General features: G+C 42.9%; 1 protein-coding gene across 2 annotated transcripts in view; it reads right to left on the minus strand.

Annotated features, from left to right (window-relative positions):
• LOC106568109 (roundabout homolog 2) overlaps positions 1 to 21,081 on the minus strand; it is a 163,748-nt gene that overhangs the window by 26,416 nt on the left and 116,251 nt on the right. For both annotated transcript variants that reach the window (XM_082960439.1, XM_082960440.1), the window contains 4 exons: positions 15,614 to 15,819; positions 1,463 to 1,544; positions 618 to 783; positions 76 to 242 (listed from right to left, as the gene is read on the minus strand). In XM_082960439.1, the coding sequence (XP_082816565.1) occupies positions 76 to 242; positions 618 to 783; positions 1,463 to 1,544; positions 15,614 to 15,819 (621 nt within the window). The remainder of the gene's footprint in view (positions 1 to 75; positions 243 to 617; positions 784 to 1,462; positions 1,545 to 15,613; positions 15,820 to 21,081) is intronic.

Here is a 21,081-nt window from a genome sequence, read left to right on the forward strand (position 1 = left end):
ATGCCAATTGCGATTATGAAAATGTTCTAATGGCATGAGGCACACTGAGACACAGTGGTTAGTTGGGTACAGTACCTTGGGTGCGGACAGGCTCAGACATGGGGCTGGGGTCTCCGAGGCCCTGGGCATTGACCGCTCTGATGATGAACAGGTAGACCGTGTTGGGTCGCAGGTCCTTGACCGTGAACTGTGTGGTCTTCCCGTGGTCAGCCACAGTCTGCCAGCTGTTGCTGACCAGCTGACTGCTCACAGAGAAAACAGGAGAAAGATATTTAGTGAAGCCAAGAAAAGTTTTTACGGGAATAACATTCCATACTGTAGCTATGGCAGTCCTATTGTTTTTCACTTAGCTAATTTGACTAGCAACATCAAGACATCGGCAACTCTAGTCTGAAACTTAAACACTTTTTAGTGGTTCAAATAAACTCTGATAAACCTTGTTGGACTGTACATGATTCTTGTATGCAGACTATTCAGCCAAAGCCCTAGGATGTATGTGCTTGCCCTGAACATGCCAGTGAACCTAATGCACACATACATGCATACATCTGTCATTGCTCTGAAAGTTTGGGGTAATTTACTGCAGCTTCTCTTAGGGCCAAGGTTCCCAGACATACCCAAAGGCCTCAATGACATAGGAAGAGATTGGGGAGCCCTCCTCGGTCCCAGGTTCCCAAGACAACGAGACTGTGCTCTTGGTGACATCAGTGACCTCTGGCTTGGAGGGAGGCCCTGGTAGGGTACTGGCATTGTGGGACATGGAGTCTGTGAGGTCACTGGACTCTGAGATGGAGAAAAAGAGAACAGGTTCTTTCAAAATGAATCAAAATGGACAAGGCAGATTGAAGGAGAAGCGAACGCATCAGGTTGATTGGCTTCAATCAATGGTGTGTACTGTACACTCTTAGAAAAAATGGTTCCAAAAGGGTTCTTTGGCTGTCCCCATAGGTCGGAGAACCCTTTTTGGTTCCAGGTAGAACTATTGTGGTTAATCAAAAGAGAACCATCGCGCTCTCCCAAAAGCTTGGCTGGTGCGTAAAACCTATGAATTCAGACAAACAAAGAGGTGTAATGGGTTCACACACAAAAATATGTTACATACTGTAAAGCTTACTTTATTGTTCGATGTTTTTCATTTTTTTACTGCCTCAGGGATGGTGTACACAGACGTTTTGGCTTTAGAGCCTTCTTCAGTGTGTAGGTACACTTTTCTTTAATTCCAAACAGCATTTGTAAAGAACGACAGATTAGCAGTAGGTGCTTCTAATCGGGGTTGCCACTCATCTGCCAATCAGGGACTATTCGGGGTTCCACGTAGAACCATCTGTGGAAAAGGTTCTACATGGAACCCAAAATGGTTATAAGCGTTCTCCTACGGGGACAGTCGAATAACCCTTTTCGGTTCTAGATAGCACCTGTTTTTCTAAGAGTGTAGAATCAAATGGACATATTGTTACTATACCTCTGACATCCAGGAAGGCGCTCCATGAGGTCTCCCCACTGGAGCTGGTGGCCACACAGGTGTACAGCCCAGAGTCAGATAGCTGAGGAGGACAGAGGAACACATCAGAACACATCAGAACATACACTGACCAGACAGTTGACAATAAAACAACTGTCTTCCCATTTATTTCTCAAAAGAGAAACAACCAAACATGCATCCCTAAAATTGATCATACAACTGACCAACCAAACATTCAGCTGATGAACAAATCAATCAACTCCTCAATTAATAACAGTTTGGAAAGACAAAGGTTTTTATATACAGTACACTGCCTTCAGAAATTATTCACACCCCTTGTAATGTTACAGCCTGATTTAAAAATATTTCAAATTTAGATTTTGTGTCATTGGCCTACACACCATACCCCAAAATGCCAAAGTTGAATTACAAATGAATAAAAAATGAAATGCTGAAATGTCTTGAGTCAATAAGCATTCACCCCTTTGTTATGACAAGCCTAAATAAGTTCAGGAGTAAAAATGTGCTTAACAAGTCACATAATAAGTTGCATGGACCTTGTGTCCAATAATAGTGTTTAACATGATTTTTTTATGACTACCTCGTCTCTTTACCCCACACATACAATTATCTGTAAGGTCCCTCAGTCGAGCAGTGAACTTCAAACACAGATTCAACAAAAAAGATCAGAGAGGTTTTCAAATGCCTCGCAAAAAGGGCAAATATTGCTAGATGGGTAAAAAAAACAGACATTGAATATCCCTTTGAGCATGCTGAAGTTATTTTTTAATTACACTTTGGATGGTGTAAAAATACACCCAGTCACTACAAAGACACAGAGGGCTATCCTAACTCAGCTGCCGGAGAGGAAGGAAACCACTCAGAGATTTCACCATATGGCCAATGGTGACTTTAAAACAGTTACAGAGTTTAATGGCTGTTATAGGAGAAAACTGAGGATGGGCCAACATTGTAGTTACTCCACAATACTAACCTAAATGACCTAAAAGAGGGAAAAGAAAGAAGCCTGTACAGAATAAAAATATTCCCAAACATGCATCCGGTTTGCAATAAGGCACTAAAGTAAAACTGCAAAAATGTGGCAGAGAAAATAACTTTATTTCCTGAATACAAAGCATTATATTTGGGGTAAATCATCACCGAGTACCACTCTTCATATTTTCAAGCATGGTGGTGGCTGCACCATGTTGTGGGTATGCTTGTCATCAGCGAGGACTAAGGATTTTTTTTTTTTAATAGAAATAAACTGAATAGAGCTCAGCACAGGCTAAATCCTAGAGGAAAACCTGGTTCAGTCTGCTTTCCAACAGACACCAGGAGACAAATTCACCTTTCAGCAGGACAATAACCTAAAACATAAGGCCAAATATACACTGGAGTTGCTTACCAAGATGACAATTAATGTTCCTGGGTGGCCTAGTTACAGTTTTAACTTAAATTGGCTTGAAATCTATAACAAGACTTGAAAAAGGCTGTCTAGCAATGATCAACAACCAACTTGACAGAGCTTGAAGAATTCAAAAAATAATAATGTGAAAAATATTGTACAATCAAGGTGTGCAAAGCTCTTAGAGACTTACCCAGAAAGACTCACAGCTGTAATCAATGCCAAATGAGATTCTAACATGTATTGACTCAGGAGGTTGAATACTTATGTAATCAAGATATATTGTGGTTTCAATTTTCATAAATATTTTACAAATGTTAGAATTGTTGTTCCACTTTGACATTACAGAGTATTTTGTGTATTTTTTTTTACAATTAAATACATTTGAATCCCACCTTGTAATACAACAAAATATGTTGAGAATACTTTCTGAAGGCACTCACTGGCGTACCGGACACCCCCGCAAGACAGGGGCCGATGAGCTCTGGGAGGGCATGCGCCTATCATCGATGTAAATTATTATAATAATTGTTTATTATTTTGACATTAACCCTCCAAAAAGTAATTCATAAAACGTTTTAATTTCCATATGTGCTAGGAGGCTAAGTGTTTGTTTCTTGTGCTTCAGGAATGTGACTGAAACATTTAAAATAAACTGATTATAAGTATGAGGGGATATCGGTGAACAAATGCTGTGGTCAAGTCTACGATGGTGCCAGTGCAATGAGTGGAGCTTACTCAGATGATCAAAGGCACATATCAGACCGAGAGCCTAATGGGTCTTAGGTAGTTATTTATACGTTTCAGATTAGAAAATGATCTCTCCACAGAAGCGACAGTTATAGGGATGGTAAAAACTGTTTGATTGCGTTAGCAACATCAGGGAAACTGGGCAGAAGGGAGTTGTGCTTGAAATACAGCAGTTCTGGAACATCTTTAATTAATCCTCTCATTCTCCTTAATTGCCAGCCTCAACACATTACGGAAAGAGATTCACTGTATAGGAAGCTCTGGGGACAGCTCGTCTGAATACTGGGCAACCAATAAATTGACAGATGCAAACAAATTATCATCTTTAGCAGACAACAGTTCGTGGGGCTTGAACAAAAAAAGCTGTTTGCGATTTCGTTCATACTAGTGAACCAGTGCTTAAATTGTGTGGTTGCAACATCAACAGTCCCTTATCTATGTTATATATTGGCATGCATCATTCAAGGCTTAGTTTAAATTGTGTGCAGCGCAATGTCTCAGAAAAGACTGTCTAGGTTGGTAATACTCAATATAAACTGCTCAAAAAAATAAAGGGAACACTTAAACAACACATCCTAGATCTGAATGAAAGAAATAATCTTATTAAATACTTTTTTCTTTACATAGTTGAATGTGCTGACAACAAAATCACACAAAAATAATCAATGGAAATCCAATTTATCAGCCCATGGAGGTCTGGATTTGGAGTCACACTCAAAATTAAAGTGGAAAACCACACTACAGGCTGATCCAACTTTGATGTAATGTCCTTAAAACAAGTCAAAATGAGGCTCCGTAGTGTGTGTGGCCTCCACGTGCCTGTATGACCTCCCTACAATGCCTGGGCATGCTCCTGATGAGGTGGCGGATGGTCTCCTGAGGGATCTCCTCCCAGACCTGGACTAAAGCATCCGCCAACTCCTGGACAGTCTGTGGTGCAACGTGGCGTTGGTGGATGGAGCGAGACATGATGTCCCAGATGTGCTCAATTGGATTCAGGTCTGGGGAACGGGCGGGCCAGTCCATAGCATCAATGCCTTCCTCTTGCAGGAACTGCTGACACACTCCAGCCACATGAGGTCTAGCATTGTCTTGCATTAGGAGGAACCCAGGGCCAACCACACCAGCATATGGTCTCACAAGGGGTCTGAGGATTTCATCTCGGTACCTAATGGCAGTCAGGCTACCTCTGGCGAGCACATGGAGGGCTGTGCGGCCCCCCAAAGAAACGCCACCCCACACCATGACTGACCCACCGCCAAACCAGTCATGCTGGAGGATGTTGCAGGCAGCAGAACGTTCTCCACGGCGTCTCCAGACTCTGTCACGTCTGTCACGTGCTCAGTGTGAACCTGCTTTCATCTGTGAAGAGCACAGGGCGCCAGTGGCGAATTTGCCAATCTTGGTGTTCTCTGGCAAATGCCAAACGTCCTGCACGGTGTTGGGCTGTAAGCACAACCCTCACCTGTGGACGTCGGGCCCTCACACCACCCTCATGGAGTCTGTTTCTGACCGTTTGAGCAGACACATGCACATTTGTGGCCTGCTGGAGGTCATTTTGCAGGGCTCTGGCAGTGCTTCTCCTGCTCCTCCTTGAACAAAGGCGGAGGTAGCGGTCCTGCTGCTGGGTTGTTGCCCTCCTACGGCCTCCTCCACGTCTCCTGATGTACTGGCCTGTCTCCTGGTAGCGCCTCCATGCTCTGGACACTATGCTGACAGACACAGCAAACCTTCTTGCCACAGCTCGCGTTGATGTGCCATCCTGGATGAGCTGCACTACCTGAGCAACTTGTGTGGGTTGTAGACTCCGTCTCATGCTACCACTAGAGTGAAAGCACCGCCAGCATTCAAAAGTGACCAAAACATCAGCCAGGAAGCATAGGAACTGAGAAGTGGTCTGTGGTCCCCACCTGCAGAACCACTCCTTTATTGGGGGTGTCTTGCTAATTGCCTATAATTTCCACCTGTTGTCTATTCCATTTGCACAACAGCATGTGAAATTTATTGTCAGTCAGTGTTGCTTCCTAAGTGGACAGTTTGATTTCACAGAAGTGTGATTGACTTGGAGTTACATTGTGTTGTTTAAGTGTTCCCTTTATTTTTTGAGCAGTGTATAAAACAGTCGGTTCCGCAACCTGGGCCTACAGGCAGTGGTGGAAACATTTGCTCACAAAAAAGGAGAACTCAGAAGACCAGGGGAGTCTCTCAAGTTGGATTTAATTTAATTTGATTTAATTTACCTTGAATATTGTAGCCCAATAGCCAGACAAAATCCGCTGAGTTCAACAATAAATAGTGGCTGAATTTATCCTCAAGCCGACTACTTTTTTCCTCATTGTTTGGCTATTTGATGTGTCATTTTTATAACAAGTTTATAAATCGCAGCTAAATACGGTATATAGCTATAGATAGTACACTGCATAATGAAACAATCCCTAGTAAGCTAGTGTTTTGAGGGTGGACTGATTGTATTATTTGGTATCAATGGACTTGTTTTACGCACAACTTTCTATCCAAGCTGGGAGAGAGCGTGAGGACGGCTCATGTCATTCAGGTTCAGGTAGCCTATACGGGACAGTTAAAAAAATCTAGCTGATTAGTATGCTGTTGCATCAAACATTTATTTTACAATCTGCAATGTTTGAATTTGCCACCAGCCGGCAATATAAAAATTGCAGCATTGTGACACCATGTAGACCTTCGTGAAATGTTAGGCTTAACATGAGAAAATGACGACCAAATAGGCCTACCAATAAACATGTATATATTAGCTAAAGCTAAACTAAGCCCTGGCATCAGAGAAAGCCTATCATCGGTTCGATAGGCATGCAGCCGCATAGACGTCAAAATTTCAGACCTATGGACAGTGATCAGTAGTCTATACATACAGTGAGGGAAAAAAGTATTTGATCCACTGCTGATTTTGTACGTTTGCCCACTGACAAAGAAATGATCAGTCTATAATTTTAATGGTAGGGTTATTTGAACAGTGAGAGACAGAATAAAAACAAAAAAATCCAGAAAAACGCATGTCAAAAATGTTATAAATTGATTTGCATTTTAATGAGGGAAATAAGTATTTGACCCCCTCTCAATCAGAAAGATTTCTGGCTCCCAGGTGTCTTTTATACAGGTAACGAGCTGAGATTAGGAGCACACTCTTAAAGGGAGTGCTCCTACTCTCAGTTTGTTACCTGTATAAAAGACACCTGTCCACAGAAGCAATCAATCAGATTCCAAACTCTCCACCATGGCCAAGACCAAAGAGCTCTCCAAGGATGTCAGGGACAAGATTGTAGACCTAGACACGGCTGGAATGGGCTACAAGACCATCGCCAAGCAGCTTGGAGAGAAGGTGACAACAGTTGGTGCGATTATTTGCAAATGGAAGAAACACAAAATAATTGTCAATCTCCCTCGGCCTGGGGCTCCATGCAAGATCTCACCTCGTGGAGTTGCAATGATCATGAGAACGGTGAGGAATCAGCCCAGAACTACACAGGAGGATCTTGTCAATGATCTCAAGGCAGCTGGGACCATAGTCACCAAGAAAACAATTGGTAACACACTACGCCGTGAAGGACTGAAATCCTGCAGTGCCCGCAAGGTCCCCCTGCTCAAGAAAGTACATATACATGCCCGTCTGAAGTTTGCCAGTGAACATCTGAATGACTCAAAGGACAACTTGATGAAAGTGTTGTGGTCAGATGAGACCAAAATGGAGCTCTTTGGCATCAACTCAACTCGCCGTGTTTGGAGGAGGAGGAATGCTGCCTATGACCCCAAGAACACCATCCCCACCGTCAAACATAGAGGTGGAAACATTATGCTTTGGGGGTGTTTTTCTACTAAGGGGACAGGACAACTTCACCGCATCAAAGGGACGATGGACGGGACCATGTACTGTCAAATCAAGGGTGAGAACCTCCTTCGCTCAGCCAGGGTATTGAGAATGGGTCGTGGGTGGGTATTCCAGCATGACAATGACCCAAATACACAGCCAAGGCAACAAAGGAGTCGCTCAAGAAGAAGCACATTAAGCTCCTGGAGTGGCCTAGCCAGTCTCCAGACCTTAATCACATAGAAAATCTGTGGCGGGAGCTGAAGGTTCAAGTTGCCAAACGTCAGTCTCGAAACCTTAATGACTTGGAGAAGATCTGCAAAGAGGAGTGGCACAAAATCCCTCCTGAGATGTGTGCAAACCTGGTGGCCAACTACAAGAAACGTCTGACCTCTGTGATTGCCAGCAAGGGTTTTCCCACCAAGTACTAAGTCATGTTTTGCAGAGGGGTCAAATACTTATTTCCCTCATTAAAATGCAAATCATTTTATAACATTTTTGACATGCGTTTTTCTGGATTTTTTTGTTGTTATTCTGTCTCTCACTGTTCAAATTAACCTACCATTAAAATTATAGACTGATCATTTCTTTGTCAGTGGGCAAACGTACAAAATCAGCAGGGGATCAAATACTTTTTTCCCTCACTGTAAATGTTTTATTTTATTTAAAGGGGGGTCCAGACCTTGCAGGGGAGTCCAGAGAAACTGTGTTATGCCAGTGAAGGCACTGTATGCTCATTAAAACCAGTGTGCCTTTTTGATAGTAGTAATATTGTTTGGTGGTGATGCTTGTTGGCTACATTGATCTTTCCAGTCCAACCTTGATCCCAGTTGGCCTTCACAGCCCTTTTGTCAACCTCTGCTATTGAAAGGGCAGGCAGCAGTACACAAAAAATGCATTAACCTCCACTGACTTGATTCCCACCCAGGGAGAGAGGGAGTGGGTGACAACAAGAAGACAGAGCGAGGGAAGATGTGCTGAAAGTGCTAAAATTATTTAAAAATAATAATAATTCCACTTAGTACTAGTCAGCCATCCCCATCCTCAACACTACGTATTTGCGCACAGATTTTATCTGCAACAAGTCAATTTAATGGAAACACAACTATGATTGGAAAATGCTCCAGGTTTTCCCTTATGTAGATGGTAATTGCCTGCATTCGGCCGCTAAAAAAATTCTAAGCCAATGAATTAAATTGTAGAAGGCCAAATTGTCCAGGAGAGGCTGTCTATCATAGCCTATACCGCGAATTCGATCATCAGCACCATTCTCTCACGCCTTGCGCTCACGTATGCCTGCTGTTGAGGAGAGAGAGAGCAACAGAGGAGCCTTGGCCTAGGCTACTGTTGATTGTGAAGATGGAGGCCTTTTTCATTGAAGTAAAACAAAAGAGGAAAAATATACTGCTCAAAAAAATAAAGGGAACACTTAAACAACACATCCTAGATCTGAATGAAAGATATAATCTTATTAAATACTTTTTTCTTTACATAGTTGAATGTGCTGACAACAAAATCACACAAAAATAATCAGTGGAAATCCAATTTATCAACCCATGGAGGTCTGGATTTGGAGTCACACTCAAAATTAAAGTGGAAAACCACACTACAGGCTGATCCAACTTTGATGTAATGTCCTTAAAACAAGTCAAAATGAGGCTCCGTAGTGTGTGTGGCCTCCACGTGCCTGTATGACCTCCCTACAACGCCTGGGCATGCTCCTGATGAGGTGGCGGATGGTCTCCTGAGGGATCTCCTCCCAGACCTGGACTAAAGCATCCGCCAACTCCTGGACAGTCTGTGGTGCAACGTGGCGTTGGTGGATGGAGCGAGACATGATGTCCCAGATGTGCTCAATTGGACTCAGGTCTGGGGAACGGGCGGGCCAGTCCATAGCATCAATGCCTTCCTCTTGCAGGAACTGCTGACACACTCCAGCCACATGAGGTCTAGCATTGTCTTGCATTAGGAGGAACCCAGGGCCAACCGCACCAGCATATGGTCTCACAAGGGGTCTGAGGATCTCATCTCGGTACCTAATGGCAGTCAGGCTACCTCTGGCGAGCACATGGAGGGCTGTGCGGCCCCCCAAAGAAATGCCACCCCACACCATGACTGACCCACTGCCAAACGGGTCATGCTGGAGGATGCTGCTGGCAGCAGAATGTTCTCCACGGCGTCTTCAGACTCTGTCACGTCTGTCACGTGCTCAGTGTGAACCTGCTTTCATCTGTGAAGAGCACAGGGCGCCAGTGGCGAATTTGCCAATCTTGGTGTTCTCTGGCAAATGCCAAACGTCCTGCACGGTTTTGGGCTGTAAGCACAACCCCCACCTGTGGACGTCGGGCCCTCATACCACCCTCATGGAGTCTGTTTCTGACCGTTTGAGCAGACACATGCACATTTGTGGCCTGCTGGAGGTCATTTTGCAGGGCTCTGGCAGTGCTTCTCCTGCTCCTCCTTGCACAAAGGCGGAGGTAGCGGTCCTGCTGCTGGGTTGTTGCCCTCCTACGGCCTCCTCCACGTCTCCTGATGTACTGGCCTGTCTCCTGGTAGCGCCTCCATGCTCTGGACACTACGCTGACAGGCACAGCAAACCTTCTTGCCATAGCTCGCATTGATGTGCCATCCTGGATGAGCTGCACTACCTGAGCCACTTGTGTGGGTTGTAGACTCCGTCTCATGCTACCACTAGAGTGAAAGCACCGCCAGCATTCAAAAGTGACTAAAACATCAGCCAGGAAGCATAGGAACTGAGAAGTGGTCTGTGGTCCCCACCTGCAGAACCACTCCTTTATTGGGGGTGTCTTGCTAATTGCCTATAATTTCCACCTGTTGTCTATTCCATTTGCACAACAGCATGTGAAATGTATTGTCAATCAGTGTTGCTTCCTAAGTGGACAGTTTGATTTCACAGAAGTGTGATTGACTTGGAGTTACATTGTGTTGTTTAAGTGTTCCCTTTATTTTTTTGAGCAGTGTAGTATGCCTACAGTAGAGTGAAAAAGCTTATGAATGGAATGTATGTTTTAATATTGTAGTGGACTAAGATATGAAGAATGCAGCATTTTGGAACTTTATAGTAATTTGTTTTATCTTTTTTATTATTACTGTATATCATTGTTATTTTTGTAAGCTTATTTATTTAAATATTAAAAACCTGTTTTGTTTAAATATTTTGAGGCATTTTCATTGGCTAAAATGACATCTGTCTTTTTAATTGTGTGCTTAAGATAGGTTATAAGTAGGCCTGTTTTAAAATAAATAACATTATACTTTTTCTGTCATTTGTTGGGTATGGTAGGCACTTGCCTTTGTTGGTAATTGCTGCAGTATAGCCTGTTCAAAACTTCTGTAAAGGTTTAAACCAAATTAAGTTCCAACTTTAATGCTGTGTTTGCCTGCTCGTATTTTCCCTATAAACAATGGCTTAAATTACTTTTGACATTACCTTAATAATAAACTTTTGTGAAGGTTTGGTGTGGCTGATATTAAGCTTTAGCCACTGCAAACATATGATATGAAGGCAGTGTGCAATGGCGCTCCAACTGACTCCAACAGTAGAACTTGAGATGAGGAAGAATGTTTCATGCCTACCACAGTTACTACTATAATCTAATAATACAATGCTTATCTTTATACCAGATATTCTGATTGAAAAATAACAAATTAGCCTCCTTCTGTACATCTGTACTATCTAGCCATCTGACATAAAGAAATGCATGTCAGTGTCGTAGCATCCCACCAGCATATCTGCCGCTCTATCTCTCTGGGGCTAGGCCTACGCTTCTCTTCCTTATATAGGCTCTATATATTTTGTAATGTTAATATCATACAGTGGACACCTAAAGCCTATAGGCCTATGCATGCAATGCCCTGATGAATTTAGTGCTCAAATCTCTGACAGCTGAATTGTGAGGTGGACAATTATTTTTTTAGGAAAGAAGCCTAAAAACCAATACATTTTTTTTGCATATGCTACACATCGAAACATAAGGAATAATGTTTTGGTAATTTGATATAGGCTGTTTTTAGGGACACGTAAATGTGGCTCATTTGGCCAATAACCCTAATTTATTGATGGCTCTGGTTCCGCCAAGTCGGATCTGAATGCATATGTGTCACGTTCGTCGTACTGATGAGACCAAGGCGCAGCGGGAATGTGTAAACTCATCTTCTTTTATTAATGAAGAAACCCAAAACAAACACTTGAACGAAAACAACGACGAGAAACAGTCCTGTAAGGCACACAACTACACAAGGAACAACTACCCACAAAAACCCATGAAAAAATACCCCTACTAAATAGGACCTTCAATTAGAGGCAACGAGGAACAGCTGACTCCAATTGAAGGTCAACCCAATAAACTACACATAGAAATAGAAAGACTAGAACGAACATAGAAATATAATAACATAGAACATTAACCACAAACCCCGAAACACATATAAAAAACACCCCCTGCCATGTCCTGACCAAACTACAATAACAAATAACCCCTTTACTGGTCAGGACGTGACACTACCCCCCCCCCCCCCCAAAGGTGCAGACCCTGGATATGCACCTCAAACAAAAAAGCACAAAAATAAACCCCAAAACAAAAATAATCCCAAACTAAAGGGAGGGAAGGGAGGGTGGCCACCGTCACTGACGGTTCTTGAGCTACACCCCCCCCTCCCCAACCCACCTACTATGGAGGTGGCTCAGGCTCCGGCCTTAGTCCCCAACCTAACCTGTCCACTCCCGCTGAAGGCTCAGGGCTGAGGCACGTCGCTGGAGACCTCGGGCTGATGCGCGTCGCTGGAGACCTCGGGCTGATGCACGTCGCTGGAGACCTCGGACTGGAGGGCGACTCTGGGAGCTCCGGACTGGAGGGCGACTCTGGGAGCTCCGGACTGGAGGGCGACTCTGGGAGCTCCGGACTGGAGGGCGACTCTGGGAGCTCCGGACTGGAGGGCGACTCTGGGAGCTCCGGACTGGAGGGCGACTCTGGGAGACGTACTGGTGGCCAGATGTACTGCGCAGGCATACTCCTACCTGGCTGTATGCCCACTCTAGCACGGCACTTGCGAGGGGCTGGAATCGCTCGCACCTGACTGTGCATGCGCATGAGCGAGATCGTGCGCACTTCCGCATAGACTGGCACACAACTACACAAGGAACAACTACCCACAAAAACCCATGAAAAAACACCCCTAATAAATAGGATCTTCAATTAGAGGCAACGAGGAACAGATGCCTCCAATTGAAGGTCAACCCAATAAACTACACATAGAAATAGAAAGACTAGAACGAACATAGAAATATACTAACATAGGATATTAACCACAAACCCCGAAACACATAAAACAAACACCCCCTGCCACATCCTGACCAAATTACAATAACAAATAACCCCTTTACTGGTCAGGACGTGACAATATGGATGTCCGGTAAATTTCTCAAATGTCTAGTAAATTAAAATCTTCCCAGTCACGTTGTCAGGCGACACATTTTCCTAAAGGAAACCCTGAAATACGCATATTGTTTTGATGCATATTTTAGAAGATTTACATGAAAATCTGTCGCCAATTAGATGGAAACCTATAGACACACTAAAGACTCTGTTAAGTGTGCTAGTCCAGTGTCACTTTGATTATGCCTGCACATCATGGTTCACCAGCAGCCCCAAACATCTAAAAAATAAGCTACAGAGTAGGTTTGAATATTTTCCCGGTATTTTACAAAATGTTCCACCTCGAGAATAACCACTTTCCTCCCGGGTAATCCGGTATTTCCCGCCCAAACCGGAAGTGGCATTCTAAAGCATATTAATACATGTATGTCTGGATTTGATAAGAGCTTTTATCGGCATGAAAATTCAAGTATGATGCTACCTGAGGCTGATGAGTCATACATTAAATAAATGTTATGAGCCCAAGCCCAAAAAAGCCCAAATGATTGTGCCGTTATCCAATACATGTTAAAAAATAAGGTGACCCCCAAAAGCCAGATGGAGATGTGTAAATTAGGTGTGCATTCAGTCCTTATATTTCTGCAGCATGTGCTGCAGCAAATGTAGTGACCACACTGGAAATAAGTCCCTGACTTCATTGTGCAATCACAGTCACTTTAAAAATGATTTCTGTATTCAGAAAGTATTCAGACCCCTTCACTTTTTACACAATATGTTACGTTACAGCCTTATTCTAAAATTGATGAAATATTTTTTTTCCCTCATCAATCTACATACAATACCCCATAATGACAAAGCAAAAACAAGTTTTTATAAAGTTTTGCAAATGTATTAAAAATAAAAAACAGAAATATCACACTTACATAAGTATTCAGACTCCTTACTCAGTACTTTGTTGAAGCACCTTTGGCAGCGATTACAGCCTCGAGTCTTCTGTGGTATGACGCTATAAGCTTGGCACACCTGTATTTGAGGAGTTTCTCCCATTCTTCTGCAGATCCTCTCAAGCTCTGTCAGGTAGGATGCTGAGCGTCGCTGCACAGCTATTTTCAGGTCTCTCCAGAGATATTAGATCTGGATCAAGTCCGGGCTCTGGCTGGGCCACTCAAAGACCTTCAGAGACTTGTCCCGAAGCCACTCCTGTGTTGTCTTGGCTGTGTGCTTAGAGTTTTTGTCCTGTTAAAATGTGAACTTTCTCCCCAGTCTGAGGTCCTGAGCGCTCTGTGGCAGGTTATTATTATGGATCTCTCAGTACTTTGTTCTGTTCATCTTTCCCTTGATCCCGACTAGTCTCCCAGTCCCTGCCACTGAAAAACATCCCCACAGCATGATTCTGCCACGACCATGCTTCAACAAAGGGATGGTGCCAGGTTTACTCCAGACGTGACACTTGGCATTCAGGCCAAAGAGTTCAATCTTGGTTTCATCAGACCAGAGAATCTTGATTCTCATAGTCTGAGAGTCCTTTTGGCAAACTCCAAGTGGGCTGTCATGTGCCTTTTAATGAGCAGTGGCTTCCATCTGGCCACTCTACAATAAAGACCTGATTGGTAGAGTGCTGCAGGGATGGTTGTCCTTCTGGAAGGTTCTCCCATTTCCACAGAGGAACTCTAGAGCTCTGTCAGAGTGACCATCGGGTTCTTGGTCACCTCCCTGACCAAGGCCCTTCTCCCCTGATTACTCAGTTTAGCCGGGCGGCCAGCTCTAAGAAGAGTCTTGGTGGTTCCAAACTTCTTCCATTTAACAATGATGAAGGCCAATGGTTCAATGCTGCAGAAATGTTTTGGTACCCTTCCCCAGATCTGTGCCTCGACTCAATCTTGTCTCGGGGCTCTACGTGCGGTATTGTGTTTAGAATGATGAGGAAAATAAACATTTAATCAATTTTAGAATAAGGCTGTAACGTAACAAAATGTAGAAAAAGTGAAGGTGTCTGAATACTTTCCGAATGCACTGTATGTATATTTTTAACTTTCAATCAATCAATCAATCAATCAATCAATCAATCAATCAATCAATCAATCAATCAATCAATCAATCAATCAATCCAAACTGTGCAGAGGCAATTTGATGAATGGAAAGAGACATCTGGTACAAAACACCAAAATGTTTAATGAAATTCAGAAATTCGATACTGGGTAAGCCTACAAGGTAGGGAGGGATGTGTTTTTACATGTATTGTTATTTGTCAATTTCGATCTGTCCCTTACATGGTTGCATTCCCCACAATCACTGTCCTTGGGTTAGAGCATCTCTAAATGCTGCTAGGCGTATGGCTCTAAATGACAGCTTTAAATGACTTATAAAGATCAATACCCTCTATTCATCTTTAGAGGCAACCTGCCTGCACTTGTCCATTTGAATTACATCCAACTGACATCAGATGGGAATTTCTCTCCTCTCTCTCACAAACAATATGAGAGGCAAGCGCATAAACACACGTGCACACTCACACACAGAGCGACAAACACACACACAAACCTTAACAACCTGCCTTTGAGAATAGAGAGAAACCGTAAAGAAAGGGCAGTTTATTGAAAAGAAGTCAATGAAAGTAGAGAAGCAGAGAGAGAAAAGATGGAGTCACTATGGCAGGCAGACTCATGGCCAAATCAATCATGAGTGAACACAGTGTGGAGGCTTGCTGCTGTGACTGTGTGTATTGTGTTTGTACAGCATCAGTCCTATAAACCCACCCTGGAGCTTTGGATCTGCAGGCTGCCAGGCTCCAGCAGGGCCATGCGAAGGTCCTTCCCCAGCAGACTGAGGCCGTCCTTCAGCCAGGTAACGGTGGGCTCCGGGTCCCCTGATGCCTGGCACCTCAGCAGGGCCACACCCCCAACAGCCTGTGTCTGGTTGGATGGGCCCTGCCGGATGATGGGCGGGGGGCGGTCCTTTGAGGCTGGAGAAAAACAAGGAATCACAATGAAAACAATGAAACACAAACTATGAATTACAGTTTAGTGCTATACTAAATTACAAATTTGACCCTATAAACGTTAATGCATTTATCATTGGAGACGCAAGGTCTTCTTGATGTATCTGTTGTGATAGGGGGTACCTGTTTTGGGGGTCGTTTGCAGGTTTCTGATAGTGTGTGCTAATGAGACCATATCACACCATAGCGCTCTATTTACAAGGTGTAGAATAACGATGGCTCGCCTACAGCGCTAATTACCCTGCCTTCACACCCTCCCTCCTTCCTTCTCTTCCTCCTCTGACTCACCGCTGCACCTCACAGCCCCCCCCCCCCCCAGACAAGAAACAAGCCACTGCATTTCTGGTGTGTTCAATCTTTTAATATTGTCTCTTCTTCCCCTGCTTATCAGTGCTGTTAGTCTCAACTCAGACAGAGTATTTGCACCAGGTTCTAGAGCTCTAAAATTCTATCACAGCTCCTTCAGACTCAGAGGACACAGTCACTAAACCAGAAAGAGAAACCAGCAGAGAAACCAATCAGACACCAGCCTTTATAGAGTGAGACATCATTTTACTCTGCTAACTTTCCTGCTGAGACTTTTATACTATACCCACTGTATACGTAATAATTGTCAGCACCACATTGTATGATTAATATTGAACAATTGCTAGACTCCAAAAATATTATTTAACTGTAATCAGATGCTATAACAAAAGATTACCTCTTCTTGCATTATTTTTCCAGCCAGATCGCTCAAGATTGACTTAGAAATTGTACGCCTGTCCATGTCCTGAGGACATCTGTAAATGCCTTCGAAACCGGCCAGTAGAGGCAACAGTGAGCGCTATTATGATCAAGTAGGCTTGGGTTTGCTAAGACGTTGTGGATAGTGGCGGTGGAATGGGAGAGTATATATGGATACGCCTGGTGCCCAAATTGATGACGTATGTCACGCAGCTGAGAGTGGAGTGTAGATGAATGGATTCGGTTCAGTCAGTGGTATTGATGAGAACTTCCCATCATACTAGTTTATGCTGGCAACAACAGCAGTATGGCGCTAGTTAAAACTTGTAAAAGAAAGTGATGCTTATTTCGATGGTCGAGGGAGAAATAATTTGTCGTATTGTGGTCGACATCTGGATGTCACCGTGGCATGCCAATTAGCTAACATAATGACAAGAAGTTGCAAATGACCAGTGCAACAGTGTTCTATTGAGGTGCTTGCTAGCATCTTTTCTCCGGGCAACAGGTCTCCCGGAGCAATGCAATATGGTTGGGCTTAGAGGCTTGTGCTTGCTGACGTGAGCTGCTTCCCACTGGCCAGCAGTTGCCTCCCACCGGGTAGCAGCATAACATGTCGCTGGCGGTAGCTCAATTGGGCAATTTGTTCCATCCACTTGATTTTATTTAAAGTAGGACAACATCCTACACGAGAAATAACTTGTAATATTGGTATTTGATACTACTGTAGTCACCATGTGGATGTCAAAGTGATACAGTCTACTGCTCAATGGGGAGAGTTTGCACTGCAAGCTGGTAACACAACAACACAGGGCACAGTGTCCCTACGATCCTGCTTGCCGCAGTAAGGAAAAGGAAGTAGCTAGATAGTGTAGCCAATATCAGGCCAGGGTGAAAGCTAAAGCACATTTATTGTAGTGATTTTCAACGAAAACTTACAACTACGGCATTAACGTCTACATAAAAAACTATACTAAGCACGCTCCCAAGTTCCAACTTTGGCAGGCAAGCAACATCTTTCTAGCAACATCTATCAACTAGCAAGCTGGGAAGGGCTCAACAGGATGACTTACTGAACCGAATCTGTTCGTCTCCACTCTACTTTTGCTGCACCAAATATGTAATACATTTGGGCACTAGGCATGTCCGTATAGCCTCTCCCGGTTTCCGAAGGTCCCGTGTTCAATTCCAGTTGTAGAGACAAATTTTGACTTTATTTTTACCTTAACCCTTAACGTAACCATTCGGAATGAATGCCTAAACTTAAAGATGCACTATGCAGAAATTGCTCCACCAATTTCCTGGTTGCTAAAATTCTAACAGTTCGCCTAATTTCAGTTTATGTGACAAACAAGCAAGTATAGTGTAGGTGATCATTGTACTATCTAAACCGCTGTTAATATATTTTCCATAACCAAAATGTTTTGATAAGATTTGCATCACAACTGAAGTGGCCAAATAACTTCTTAAAATTAAGCACATGAATCCACTTTACAATGAGTTTAGAGCATAACTGGCATACATAAGTAACGCGTGAGTTTCAAGTTTGGGGAAGATACTTTTCACCATAAAAATGCACCTTTATAATCAAAGCATTACATGCATAATCTCACTTTTGATAATGGTGTTTTCTCGCTAATGGAACATTCACGCTTATAACCTACTGCCATGTGTGCTTTGCTGCGCTTATAATGTGAAGAAATAGCTTAATAGTTAACGAGATGTCAAGCTAAATGTTCTGATCTGCGTCAGCCACATTGAATAATTTCTTTTTTTTTATGCTAGTGGTTGCATTAATTTAGGATCTATTGCATCCCACAACTGTACCAGACTATGTTTAGAATATTTATTTCTGGCACAGAATTGAATAGGTAAACTCTAGTACAATGGGGGATAGTAGATTGACATAGGCTAGAGCTTTTGCTGTTTGTTAGGTCAACTCATCTTGTTGGCTGACGAAAAGTAAATGTGGACAGTTCTTCCAATATCTTCAATATGCGCCTCAGAATTGGATAAGCACGCACGCAGTCGCGTCCCCGATGTGTCTGTCTTCACTTGTAGCCTGTGAGAAAGACCCAATCACGTGATGGAGAGCCATGTGAGTGAGAAGTGATTCGGGGCACTTAGCACTCTGGGAGAAGGGAACAACGGCCACTGGCCGTAAAAGTCATTTACTTTTTTTAGGGTGCATTATGGCCACACAAAGGGGATGCCGTCGTGAAATTTGAGGCATTATCAAGTGCTTGTCAAATTGTGAATGAGAGACTGATGAAGTGTGTACAGCCTGCGCAAAAAAAACAAAGCAGAGCTCATGCTTTTCAAGCGACTTCTTTCAAATCATCATTAGAGTCGTATCATGCAGCCTAAAGTTACATTAATAACTCTAAATTAAACATATAGGAGTACCTATTTCTTTGCTACGGCTCAACACAGAATAGACGCATGCACGCACTCCCTCAAATAGTTTGGAGAAAATATAATTTATATTTTATTCAGCTTTATTCAATTGTATTCTTCATACTATAAAACAATATAAAATAATGCCATGGAATTCTAACCAAATCTTGTCTGCTAAATGAACTAGTGTAGCCTACAGCCATATGGCATAGCCAGATTAGGACCTAACATGTAACACTCGTCGTTAGAAGGAGAAGTGGACCAAGGCGCAGCGTGGTAAGTGTTCATGATACTTTATTTCAAGAAACACTCAAACAAGAATAAGCAAAAGCAACAAAACGAAAGCGAACCGTTCTGTCAGGCACAGACACTAAACAGAAAATAACCTCTCTGGGCTAGGTGGGACGCTTGCGTCCCACCTACTCAACAGCCAGTTGAATCCTGTGGCGCGTTATTCAAATCAGACTCTCGTTAATCTAACCACACTGTCCGATTTCAAAAAGGCTTTACAACGAAAGCAAAACATTAGATTATGTCAGCAGAGTACCGAGCCAGAAATAATCAGACACCCATTTTTCAAGCTAGCATATAATGTCACATAAACCCAAACCACAGCTAAATGTAGCACTAACCTTTGATGATCTTCATCAGATGACAACCCTAGGACATTATGTTATACAATACATGCATGTTTTGTTCAATCAAGTTCATATTTATATCAAAAACCAGATTTTTACATTAGCATGTGACTAGCATGTGACTAGCATTCCCACCGAACACTGCCGGTGAATTTACTAAATTACTCACGATAAATGTTCACAAAAAGCATAACAATTATTTTAAGAATTATAGATACAGAACTCCTCTATGCACTCGATATGTCCGATTTTAAAATAGCTTTTCGGTGAAAGCACATTTTGCAATATTCTCAGTAGATAGCCCGGCATCACAGGGCTAGCTATTTAGACACCCAGCAGGTTTAGCACTCATCAAAGTCAGATTTACTATAAGAAAAATGTTCTTACCTTTGTTGTCTTTGTCAGAATGCACTCCCAGGACTTCTACTTCAATAACAAATGTTGGTTTGGTCCAAAATAATCCATCGTTATATCCAAACAGCGGCGTTTTGTTCGTGCGTTCTAGACACTATCCTAAAGGCTAAATAAGGGTGACGAGCATGGCGCAATTCGTGACAAAAGAATTCTAAATATTCCATTACCGTACTTCGAAGCATGTCAACCGCTGTTTAAAATCAATTTTTATGCAATTTTTCTCATAAAAAAGTGATAATATTCCGAACCGGGAATCTGCGTTTAGATAAACAGACAAAGGAAAAGAAACCATTCGGTCGAAGCGGGCACGCGCCTAAGCCCATAGTACTCTGAGTGGCCACTTGCCAAAAGCGATAAAGTGTTTCAGCCAGAGCCTGCCTCGATATCGTTCACCGTTTTCCCGGGCTCTGAGACCCTATGGACGACGTAGGAAGTGTCACGTTATTGCACAGATCCTGAGTTTTCAATAAAAAGAGCCAAGATGAAACACTACTTCTCAGACAGGCCACTTCCTGCTTGAAATCTTCTCAGGTTTTGGCCTGCCATAGGAGTTCTGTTATACTCAAAGACACCATTCAAACAGTTTTAGAAACTTTAGGGTGTTTTCTATCCAAAGCCAATAATTATATGCATATTCTAGTTACTGGGCAGGAGTAGTAACCAGATTAAATCGGGTACGTTTTTTATCCAGCCGTGCAAATACTGCCCCCTATCCCCAACAGGATAACCTCCCACAAACACAGGTGGAAAATAGGCTGCCTAAGTATGATTCCCAATCAGAGACAACGATAGACAGCTGCCTCTGATTGGGAACCACACTCGGCCCACAAACAAAGAAACAGAAAACATAGACTTTCCCACCCGAGTCACACCCTGACCTAACCAAACATAGAGAATACTAAGGATCTCTACGGTCAGGGTGTGACATAACATAAAGACAACTCAGAGTATGCTATTCTGTTCTTGTAAAATAGATAATATTTTCTTTATATCCTATTTCTTTAGACCTGTCTAAAATAAATAATGAATTTATTGTGAATGTGTTAGCTATATT

The sequence above is a fragment of the Salmo salar genome, chromosome 13, assembly GCF_965601325.2.
Source record: "Salmo salar chromosome 13, fSalSal1, whole genome shotgun sequence".
NCBI classification, from domain to species: Eukaryota; Metazoa; Chordata; class Actinopteri; order Salmoniformes; family Salmonidae; genus Salmo; species Salmo salar.